This window comes from Myxine glutinosa, chromosome 2, assembly GCF_964187855.1.
Source record: "Myxine glutinosa chromosome 2, kmMyxGlut1.1, whole genome shotgun sequence".
In the NCBI taxonomy this organism is placed as follows: domain Eukaryota; kingdom Metazoa; phylum Chordata; class Myxini; order Myxiniformes; family Myxinidae; genus Myxine; species Myxine glutinosa.
In genome coordinates, this window is record NC_136262.1 from 41,210,017 (window position 1) to 41,222,552 (window position 12,536).

The 12,536-nt window shown below is 44.3% G+C and overlaps 1 protein-coding gene across 10 annotated transcripts in view; it reads left to right on the forward strand.

The window, feature by feature from the left end:
- LOC137421852 (uncharacterized) overlaps positions 1 to 12,536 on the forward strand; it is a 265,646-nt gene that overhangs the window by 53,780 nt on the left and 199,330 nt on the right. For all 10 annotated transcript variants that reach the window (XM_068108313.2, XM_068108318.2, XM_068108317.2 and 7 more), the window contains one exon: positions 2,187 to 2,326. In XM_068108313.2, coding sequence (XP_067964414.2) covers positions 2,187 to 2,326 — 140 coding nt within the window. The remainder of the gene's footprint in view (positions 1 to 2,186; positions 2,327 to 12,536) is intronic.

The window sequence follows — 12,536 nt, forward strand, 5'->3', positions numbered from 1 at the left end:
CACGATTCACGATCACGATCATCACGATCAAAGTGTATTGATCACGATTTGAAACACGATGGAATAATATTTACCGATATGAACAGTGATGTGGCTTTTATTGAAATTCTAAAGATACTGTTTAGATTTTGATGATTTGCGTGTGATACGATTCAACGGATGTTTATATGAATCGTTTAAAATAAAAAAAACCCTCATTTTCTGATATTTTGCCATCGCCATATGCAGATTCGCCACGATCCCACGATCGATGTTTCTGTACGTGAACGTACCCGTTTGTTTGCGAACGGGTACGTTTTTCATGGAAGTCCTTCACAAACTTGCTGTCCATGTCTGACGTGCGACTGAAGGTGCTACAGGAATGTGGAATTTATTGGTTTCATGCTTTAGCATTTGCCATATCTGCATTGCCTGTTTGCTTCTGGCCTCCCACCCGTGCCTAGCACGGGTATCTCTCTAGTAGTTTTAAATTTGTTGTTGAGTTGAAATTCCTGAAGAGGTTTTCACCTATGCTCAGTTTCTATTCTCATGACAACCAGCAGTCCAGCACAACTTCAGATGTTGAAGAGACTTATGAGTGATTGGATTTTCACTCCAATTTATTTCAAAAATGAGTTACATTTTTTTTCAATTAACTTTTTATTCTTCAATATTATGCCATTTTATTATCAGTTTTTTTTTTGTACCCCGCCTCTCTGACGTATGGGACGAAAGGCATTAAAGTGAGCTACGTCCAACGGACCGATCCATCCATCCATGACAGTTCATTTGTCAATGTACTTTTGTGAATATGAATGATCTTTTTAAGGCCATTTTCCCTGCTAGAGCGGGGGTTAGCCTTGCGGGCCCCATGACAATCATGGTTCCCTGTTTGAGGCAATGTTTTTATGGCCGGATGCCCTTCCTGACGCCAGTGAATGTGAATTCGATATTAAAAGCGAAACAAAAAAATAACCTTGAACTGTTAGGTTTCATATTGCAAATATCTATTCCTTATGACATTTTCTCAACCGAATTAGATCACAGCGGTGACCGGCTGCATTATGTTGCCATAACAACCATCTCGGGAACTTGCCTTGTGTACGTGATATTTAAAAAGACATTCGAGATTTAGCTTTCATATTATTCATATCGATCCCTCATATTAACCAAAAGGTGTGGGGTCCGAGAGTATCGGCTCCTTGTTATTATTTCATTACTATTATAATCCCCATATTTTTTGAAAAAAACTGGGAGATATTGAAATAGGCTCCGTCTATCCGTCACGCTATCATCTCCTAAACGGTTTGCATAAATTCACCAAAGTTGCTGGTTTTGATCACCACAAAGAAAAAAGGTGCGACAGCAGGATGAATTGCATGCGTGCGCATGTCACCTCCACTACAAGCTTTAGATATTGTTAAAAAAACACTTTGTTTGGATAAATTATGAAATATTTCCGAAATTTACACTTTTGTTACTCCTGCCAGGGAGTAATGCATTCGATCGTGTGTGTGTGGTCGTGTGTATGTGGTCGTGTGGTCTTGTGGTAGTAAACAAGATATCTGGAAAAGTTCTGAACGGATTTGGATGAAAGTTGGTGGGACGATTGCCCTTGGGATAAGGAAGAATTGATTAGTTTTTGGTGAAGCTCAGGATATTATTCCGGATCCAGGAATTTTTTTGGGGAAATTTATTGGGAATTTTTTTTCCTGTTTTACTGCATTTAAGATTTTATTCTTATTCTTAAATGATGTTTTTCTCCTCTAATTCCAAGATATATCAAAATTAATTATCTGACAGTTAGGGCCTACTTGCTTTTCATTTATTGTTTTGGGGAGAGGGGATGTTAAACAAAACGTATTATTCCAACTTGACCCACGGCGGGAGTATGCGCTCTACTGAATGGCGTTCTCGTTTGCTTCTAAATTTGTCAATGTATGTTCTGAACATTTGTACAACATGCATTCTAACTCACCTCCACCCCCCAACCTACCTTGTCTTTAATGTATTGTAATAATCCTCTCATGCCCCCTCCCCCTGCCCCCCCCCCATTCCTTCTCTCCTTGATTGCTCATTGGCATATATACCTTTTTTGAATGATTGAAATCTGATGTCCTATCCCCGTCTTCATTTTTCATTTTGGAGTGGAGGAGGTTGTTTTATGCTTGACTAGTACACTTTTCTCTTTCTGCTCGACCTCACAGAGTTCAGATTTCTTGTGGACATTGCTCAGAATGGTTTCATGGCAGCTGTGTGGGGATTACCATACCCAGAGCAGAAGCGTTGCGGGATTCTGGGGAGGTTTACATCTGCCCCAACTGTGCTGCATTGGAAGAGAAAATGGGTAAGCTCTTGTGCTAGCCACTCCCTCTGTCTTTCAGTGGCTCTTGTAACAGCTACTCCATTCCCTCTGTTAATCAGCGGCTCAGGTGCCAGTCACTCCCTCTGTCTGTCCCTCTGTCAGTCAGCCCTGTCAGCCCTGTCAGCTCGTGTGTCAGCCCTTCACTTTGTCCGTCGGTGACGTGTGCCTGCCACTCACCCTGTCTGTCAGCAGTTCTTGTGCCAGTTACCACCCTCTCTGTCGGCAGCTCATGTGCCAGACACCACCCTTTGTCAGCAGCTCATGTGCCAGCCACCATCCTCTCTCAGCAGCTCATGTGCCAGCCACCACCCTCTGTCTGCGGCTTGTGTGCCAGCCAGCCCCCCCCCCCCCCACTCTACCCCCTCCTGTCCATTGGCTTGTGTTCCAGCCAACCACCACCTTGTCAGTCTGCTCCTGATCCAGCCACCACCCAGTCCATTGGCAGCTCATGTGCCAGCTACCACCCTATCCGTTGGCAGCTCGTGTGCCAGTTACCACCATGTCCGTTGGCAGCTCGTGTGCCAGTTACCACCCTGTCCGTTGGAAGCTCGTGTGCCAGCTACCACCATGTCCGTTGGAAGCTCGTGTGCCAGCTACCACCCTGTCCATTGGCAGCTTGTGTGCCAGTTACCACCATGTCCGTTGGCAACTCGTGTGCCAGTTACCACCCTTTCTGTCAGCGGCTCACGTGCCAGCCACCACCCTCTGTTGGTGGCTCGTGTGCCAGCCACTCACCTTGTCTGTCAGTGGCTTTTGACTTCCATCCAGGAAGTAGCCTCTCCCTGAGCATCAGTTTTTTTAACTGAGGGAGTAGCTAACATTTGATGCTGCTTCATTAGAAAACTAGAACGGGCACTCGGTAGAGCGCATACCTTCGCCGCAGCTACTGTTCTGTACTTGCCCTTGACCTTGACCTTTGACCCGATTGCTCCCAAAATCTAATCAAATGTGTCCCGTATAATAACCAATCATCCCACCAAATTTCATGCAATTCGGTTGAATACTTTTTGAGTTATGCGAATAACATACACACACACACACACACACACACACAGACATACAAATCATAACTTTGAGTGAAATACGATCGAGTTAAAAATAGTCAGAATTTGAGCAAATCTGTTTCATTCGTTTGTTAATATGCCTCATCTCTTGACAAATCTGCAATTATAATTTTTTTTGAGGTTGAAATGATCGCGGGAGATTGCGTTATAGTGATGACGTCCTGGATGGACATCTTCTTCTTCAGTCGCGCATAACTTTGAGTGAAATACGATCGAGTTAAAAATAGTCAGAATTTGAGCAAATCTGTTTCATTCGTTTGTTAATATGCCTCATCTATTGTCAAATCTGCAATTATAATTTTTTTTGAGGTTGAAATGATCGCGGGAGATCGCGTTATAGTGATGACGTCCTGGATGGACATCTTCTTCTTCAGTCGCTCATAACTTTGAGTGAAATACGATCGAGTTAAAAATAGTCAGAATTTGAGCAAATCTGTTTCCCAAAATCTAATCAAATGTGTCCCGTATAATAACCAATCATCCCACCAAATTTCATGCAATTCGGTTGAATATTTTTTGAGTTATGCGATTAACATACACACACACAGACATACAAATAAATACACAGCGATCAAAACATAACCTTCCGCTTTTGCGAAGGTAATTAAGCAGTGTGCACACTTTTAGCCCAGGTGCCTTGTCTTGGGTTGTGGGTTGGACATATCCTTCTAACAAGATATACTTGAAAAAGGTAAAGAGCATTGTTTGGGAGTATCCTTTTTATTTTATTTTTTACTCCTCAATGCCTTGCAAAAAATGCCGGAAGTTAACAAGTGTTGAACCAGATTTCGGTTTGCTTTCATGTTAATGGAATGAGTTTTTGCCAAAATGTATTTGACACCAAGGACCAATGCTCCTCGTTTTCTTTTAATTTTTAAGCCTCCGCCGTCGCCAGAGGCATTACCTTTTCGGATTTCCCGTCATTACATCTGTCCGTGATATGTTTTCGTTACCGTGATAACTTAATGGCTGAAGGGATCTTAAGTCAATCTTGGTACAAGTATGTATAATGATGCAAACAACATGCATTTTAAGGCCATTTTCCCTGCTAAAGTGGGGGTTAGCCTTGCGGTCCCCATGACATTCTTCTCCATTTTGCCCTATTTTCTGCATCTCTCCTTGTTAACCCCTAGCGTGGTGTTGGCTTAGCGGTTAGGGTGCTGGCTTGGGATCCTCGGATCCTGGGTTCGAATCCCGGTCGATCGCTAAATTAACACCAGGGGGGTTGACTCAGCCTGCCATCCTTCCGAGGTCGGCAAATTGAGTACCAGCTTGCTGGGATGAATGATCACGGTGTGCACCCCAATTTAGAATAGGTACACCATATCCCTGCGCATCGTAAGAGGCGACCAAGGGTTGGCGTCAGGAAGGGCATCCGGCCATAAAAACATTGCCTCACACAGGGAACCATGATTGTCCTGTGGGCCCGCAAGGCTAACCCCCGCTCCAGCGGGGAAAATGGCCTTAAAACGATCATTCATTCATTCATTCTCCTTGTTAACCCCCTTGCCCGTATTTCTTCTTCCACCATCTTTAGCCAAGTCTTTCTCGGTCTTCCCCGTCCTCTACTTCCTTCTACATTCATTTCCATCACTCTTCTCAACCAGTCGCTTTCATCCTTCCTCAACACATGACCAAACCATCTCAACCTGTTCCTCTTCACAGCATCAATCACAGGCTCTATTCCCATCATCGTTCGCAATTCATCATTTGTCTTCCTCTCTCTCAACGATACTCCGCACATCCACCGAACCATTCGCATTTCCACCCTTTCCAGCCTTCGTTGCTGCTCTACGTTCATTACCCATGTCTCGCTCCCATAAATCATAACACTTCTCACACATGCAGCATACACCTTTCCCTTCAACTTCAACGACACTCCCCTCCTCATCAGCATGCCACTCAGTTCCCGAAACTTCTTCCATGCACATCTCACTCCAGCATCTGTTGCCGAGTCTGATCCACCTTCTCCATTCAGCATGTCTCCGAGGTAGCAAAATGTTTTCACACCTTCCAGCTTCACGCCGTCTCCAAGATCCAACTCAACATTTCCTCCATCTGCAGCTCCCTCTGTGCACACCTTGCAGCATTTGAATGTAGCTGCCACACTGGTTAATGACCCTCTGAGACCACTACATTTTTGATGAACCCACTCAGCGCACATTGTACATTGAATGGAGTTCACTCCGACACCCTTCCTGTACACAGCACACGGCCACTTCCCAGTTCTTTCCACCTCACCACATGCTTTAGCACTTGCCATCACCTTCGTCTTTCCGATATTCACCTTCAGACCTTTTGTCTCCATACATTCCTTCCACTTGTTCATCTTTTCCTTCAGTCCATCCATACTTTCCGCAATCAACACCAGATCATCTGCATACAACAACTCCCACGGTAAACCCTCCTTTACGTTCTGAGCCAGCACCTCCATCACAGCTACAAATAGTAGTGGACGTAGTACCGACCCCTGATGCACTCCCCCCACCTTCACCTCAAACTCACCACTGTTCCCGTCCTTCGTCCTTACAGCTGTGCGCGCTCTTTTGTACATTGCCATCACGACTCTGATCAACCATTCCTCCACTCCTAACTTCCTCAATGCCCATGTCAATACTTCGCGTGGAACCCTATTGAATGCTTTCTCCAGATCAACAAACCCAAGAAACTACTTCTTCCTCTTCTCCATGTACTTCTCCTGCAACTGCCTCACAATAAAGAGCATGTCTGTCGTTCCTCTTCCTGGCATAAATCCAAACTGCATTTTGTCGATCTTCACCTTCTTCCTTATCCTCCTCTCCATCACCCTTTCCAACACCTTCATTCCATGCTCCAATAACTTTATCGCTCGGTACGAGCCACACTCCAGAGGGTCACCTTTCCCCTTGTATAGAGGGACGAGGGTTCTCAGTTCCCAATCCACTGGAATGCGGCCTTCTTTCACCACCAGATTACAGATCTGTGTCATTCTCTTCACACCTCAAATTCCTGCTGCCTTCAACATATCTCCCACAATTCCCGTCGGACCTCCCGCTTTTCTACTCGTCATTGCTTTTATCGCTTCCTCAACTTCCTTCTCAGTTAATTTCTCTGCGGGTCCTAAAAGTGGGTTACTCTTTATGTTGCCATCCCATTCATTCTCTGTATTCAACAGCATTTCCATATATCTTTTCCATCTTCCTTTAATTCCATCTGTGTCCACAATGATTTGTCCCACTTCATCCTTGAAGCAACTCACCCCCATCACATCACACTTTTCTTTTGCTATCTGCTTTGCAATCATGAATACCGCTCTCTGACCCTCTTCCGAATCTAAGCGTTCTCCGAACATTTTCCTACATGCCTCCTGCGCCTTTGCTACCTCTTTCTTTGCAGCCTTTTTGGCTGCCTTATAACTTTCATGCTCTGCTTTTTCTGCTCCCGTACCCTTCGCCTTCTGCCAGTCCTTGAACTTCTTCCTCTTCTCGTCAATCCTCTTTCCAACTTCATCATCCCACCACCATGTTTCCGAGTGCCTCGGTGGTCCTTTTGTCCATCCACATACCTCACCAACGGCTCCCAACAGACTATCTTTCATTGACATCCAACCACTTTCAAGCTCAACCACATCATCCTCTACCCTACTCAGCCTCTCTTTTATTGCCTCCCTTACTGTCACCTCTTTTAACCTCCACACTTTCATTCTTGGTTGGTACTTCACCCGCCGAGCTCTCCTCGCACCTTTCACCCCCATGTCGCAGACAACTAAGTGGTGCTGTGAAACAGCCTCCTCCCCCGGGATCACCTTTGTGTCCCGGAGGTGCCCCCTATCTCGCCTACGCACCATCAGGTAGTCAACGGTTGTTGTCGACCCACCTGACGTGTATGTAGCAAGCTTATTATCCTCTTTCTGGAACTGAGTATTGCAAATCAACAAATCAGCTCCATCAGCAAACTCCAAAATCCTTTCACCATCTCTATTTCTCACACCATGTCCGTAACCCCCATGAACTCCCTCAAAACCGTCCATACTCCTTCCCACATGTCCATTTAGGTCTCCTCCTACCACAACAACTTCCTCATCTTTCACGTTTTCCATCAGCTTCTCTTTCGCACACCAGAACTTGTCCTTCTCTTCATCGCTCCGACCAACCTGTGGAGCATATCCCGAGATGACGTATCCGTAGATGACGTACATATCCCGATGAAAAATGTATAATGATGCAAAGATTAACTAATTATATTATGGGGTCAAGAGATCAAAGGTCAGAGGTCCCGTTCGGTAAAAATTCTGTGACTGCTAACTTGTGAACCAGTGATGGGATTTTGACCAAGCTTAATGTAAGTAAGTGTATACTATGGTGCAAAGATGAATTGATTAGATTTTGTCGTCAAAGGCCAGACGTCACTTCGGGTAAAATGTGATATTTGAGAATGGCTGAAGGGATTTAAATTAAACTTGGTACAAGCATGTATGCATAATAATGTTGTAATATGGACGAATGCATATCGGTCGACGTCGGAGTGCTATTCTCGTTCTAAATGCATTTTGGAATTCTTCTGAGCTGTGCATTTGACGTCATGTACTTCAATTGACGAGGTTTTTGTCCCCCCCCCCAAGTCTTTCACTTTCACTTTCATTCATGGTAAAGTCTATTATTTAGTCAGATGGAGAGCAGGATCGGGGCAAGTTGTTTTTTCCATTATAGCATTAGGATTTTTGTTTTCTGCCTGTTTCCAGTTGAAGCCACAAGCTTTGCGCATAAAACTTCGGTGATCGTTCAACAGCTCGCTCTCGACCAGATATTCTCGAACCATTCGCCATTAAGGGCCGCGTATGCAGCACTCCATTTGTTGTGGGCCGCACCCTCTCGTTATACTACCAGGTATATCGATACCACTGAGATTCTGCGTTTTTTTTTTCTGCCAGAAATGCAATACAAAAAAATTGTAATGTAGTACTTTTCATTTTAAGACTTTGACAAATACCGATCAAGGCGATTTTGTTTTCAAAATATGTAAGTTATTAAACTAACTTTCTCTTGATGCTTTGCTCATTACACAGATGTACTTGTGTTAATGGGAAAGCTGACGGCCCATAATTTGAAGCAGTACAGTTGCTTCATAGTCCAATTGAAGAACGTTGAAATACCTCACCACCACGTAATTCAAAACACCTCACCACTACGTAATTCAAAACACCTCACCACCACATAATTAAAAACACCTCACCACCACGTAATTAAAAACACCTCACCACCACGTAATTCAAAACACCTCACCACCACGTAATTAAAACACAACAGCACCATGTAATTAAAAACACCTCACCACCACGTAATTAAAAACACCTCACTACCACATAATTAAAAACACCTCACCACCATGTAATTAAAAACACCACAGCACCATGTAATTAAAAACACCTCACCACCACGTAATTAAAAACACCACAGCACCATGTAATTAAAAATTAAACATAAATTTAAATAGACACCGCACCTGAGTATGAAGGTTCTCATTGGTCAAGCAAGCTTGACTTTAACTTATCACCTGTTTACTGATTTGCCAACATGCAGCTCACCAGCCATATGTGAGACCCCCTCCGCTCCCTTCCCACCCATACTCTCGCCTGTCTGCTCTTTTTGTTTGCAGCTGTTCTCGGCTTGTTTTAATTTTAATTTCTCCCCACTGCGTTAATGTGAATTTCAACCCTGCTTTCGGTAATTTTGAACAATTGGTGAACATGTTTACCCCCTGCTGTTTTGCTCATCACATTGTTGCACGGAAGCAAAATATTAACTCTGATGGAGAAAAATGTTTTGTGTTATTTTGCAATCGATTTTTAGCTCGTCCACTATGAAGTCGATAACAGCAGCTAAAGTCATAATGATTTCCTTCAGTCAGTCAGTCCTTCTTTCCTTCCGTCAGCCAATGAGTCAATTCACTTTTTTTTTCCCTACTTCGAGGTGGCTCAGTGGATCGTTTTGTGACTCTTTATGATGATTTATAACATCTATGCTCAAAATCTAATGGGGCCCTTTTTAATATCGATCCAGGTGGTGAGATAATTCGCTAAATAACTCAAAATGTAATCTGTGTCCATCACATATCACGAGATTCCGTCATCGGCATTTCCTTATTTAATTTTAACCTCTTTACCCTCTTCTTCTAACCTCTTGATTTAATTTGATCTCAAACATTATTTAATTTAACCTCAATTTAATTGGATCTTAGTCATTATTTAATTTAATCTCGTAATGATAAAGTTGTGGTGGGGGTAGAGAGGGGATAGTTCTTTTCGTCCTTTTCAGCCTTTTCTTCCTTTTTAGTTCTTATCTTTTAGTTCTTTTAAGACCCCTTTGACATTTTGGACCCCTTGAGACTCCTTCAGACCCCTGAGAGCCCTTAGACCCATGAGAACCATAAAACCCTAGGACCTTCTTCATCACCTAACACAGCCTGTCTACGACTGCCCTTCATCGGGAGATGAGCATCTGTCCCACTCTGACTATTCATTATTATTTGCCGTGCACTTGCCCCAATTTCGAATAGTGTATTTTATTATTACAAGGCCATGGAGTGGAGTGCTCAATTTATTTCCTCTGCCATCAAAGGTGGATGGAGTTTTTTTTGTTTTTTTTTTTGTATACAATATCGAGGCTCATGTAAGAGCTAACATTAATGACAAAAAAATAAAAACGGAAACATCAGACAAAATAAAGGGAGATAGAGGGAAGCACACAAGTACAACATTTGAGGGCAGGGATATCGGGAGATCTGTGGGAGGGGGAGGGCTTGGGTGGAGGAGGCATGGGAAGGGGGAAGGAGGGTGGGGGTGGGGGTGGGAGAGGTAAAAAAAACATGGGCACGGCTAGGACTTCAGGAAAGAAGTCCGTGTATCAGAAAAGTGGATCTGGGGTGAATTAACGGGGGCAGAAAAGATCAAGGTTTTGGATGGGGGAAGATAAGAGATGGTGGTGAACAGCCGTTTTAAAGACCTGGAGGGACGAGTGGGATTGAAGGGAGTGGGGGAGTTTGTTCCAGAGGAGGGAGAAAAGTGTAATGAAAGAGTGAAGGTGAGCATAAAGTCTTGATTTTGGAAGTTTCACCAGAAGAGGGTGGCTGGCAGATCTTGTGCGACCTGTCGGAGTATTTGGGGGTCAGCACAGACAGGGCTGGGGGGGGGGGGGGGGGGGGAGGCTAGGCCAGAGAGGAGTTGGTAGAAGACAGAAAGACCACCAACCTGCCTGTGGTGAGTGAGTGAAAGGTCCTCAGAGTTGGCTTCACCGCGGGAGATTCCAATGATTCTGAAAGCTTTGGTTTCAACAGCATGAAGCCGAGCTTGTTGTGAGGCAGGAGCACCAGCCCAGAGGGGAGAGCAGTATTCCATTGAGCTGTGGATGAAAGCCTTGTATGTGGTGTGGAGCTCAGGTGTGCCAAGGAAGGACTGCGCCCGACGGAGTCGGCGCAGTCGGCGACTGGCTTTGGCGGTTAGCTTGAAAATGTGGTTTTCCCAGGAAATATCATGGCAGATTGTGAGGCCCAAGAGCTTGAGTGACAGAACTTCTTGGAGAGGTTTGCTGAGAATGTAGATGGGAGGGTTGTCCAGCCGGTCTTTTTGGAGAGACATAGTAAGAGTGTGAAATTAGGTTATGTGATGAGATTAGATGAACCATTGTAAGATTATGTGATCACCCCTGTCTTTGTTTGTTTGTGAACAGGATATCTCAAAGGTTGTGGAAGGATTTGGACGACATTTGGTGGATAGGTTGTTTGTGTGACGAGGAAGAATCGATTCAATTTTGATGAAGGTCCGGATCAGGATACGAGAATTTTAAATATTTTTTTGAAGTGCTTCTTCACCATTGAGTGATAAGTGATAACACTAAAAACGATATACAGGGTGTCCTCTTTATACGCTCATTCGACCAACACTTTTTCACATTAACTCTTTTGAAGAACTTACACCAGTTTTCGGTGAACACTTCACTTCAACGCCATTTTGCTTCAACACTTTTTTCTGCATGGCATGACAAAAGAGCAGAGCGAACACCCGAACGGAGAATGTATGGTACTCAGTGCTTCACATATACAGTTGTGGCGCATGTATACTGTACAGTACCGTACTGTATAAGCGCACCAACTCTTTCCATTTATTTGTTGAACACTGTTCATGTTCTTCCCTCTTCCTTCCTTCCTCCTGTTCCTCGGGCGAGTGAAGCGTACTTCGAGCTCTCCATGGCATCGAAGTTTAAGTGTTTTCCCATTCTTGTCTTTGTCAAATCTCCATTGGTTATTTTCCTGTGTACGTGTTGTTGTGTGTTTCTGGTTGGTATTGGTTTGTAATTCGTACAAACTTGTGTGTAGTTAATCGTTTTCTGGGTCGCACCTCGTGCGCGGCCTGGTAACTTGGGGCTTCCCTCCCCCCCGTCTGTGTTTTGTCGATTTGGGTTCTTTCTTTCGCTGTATTGCTTGTTTCTTTTATTTTATTTTCTCCCCCTCACCTCACCTCCCTAGACAAAGAATTCTATATTGATTCTTTCTCTCCTCCCGGATACGTTTGTTCGCTCTCCTCCTCGTCTCGACTTGTGCCCCGCCCCCTGTATCTCGTTTTTCTTCCGCCTCTGCTCCTTCATTCTCAAATCCACGTTCTCGCTTGGAGACTTTTCCCAGATTGTTTTTCATGGTTTTCATGGTTCTGTTTGGATATTGTTGGAATATGTTTAAACCGCAGCCATGATGCTGACGCCCCCCCCCTCCCCTCCCCCCCCCCTCCCCCCCGAATTTCCATGTTTTAAATGTTTCCCAGTGTGTACCCTGGTCAGAATAGGTACAGCGTATCCCTGCATGTCGTAAGAGACGACTAAGAGGGTTGGCGTCAGCAAGGGCATCCGGCCATAACAACATGGCCTCAAAAAGAGAACCATGACAATTACAACTACATATGGGCAGGGTGCAGCCCGAAGTGGAGATCGGTTTCTGAGGTTTGGGACATGGAATGTAGGGACAATGACAGGGAGATCAGGAGAAGTGGTGGAAGTATTGGTCAGAAGAAGAGTGGACATATGTTGTGTGCAAGAGACGAGATGGAAGGGAAGTGGTGTGAGAATGGTGAAGGGTAGGCATGGACAGAAATACAAGTTTGT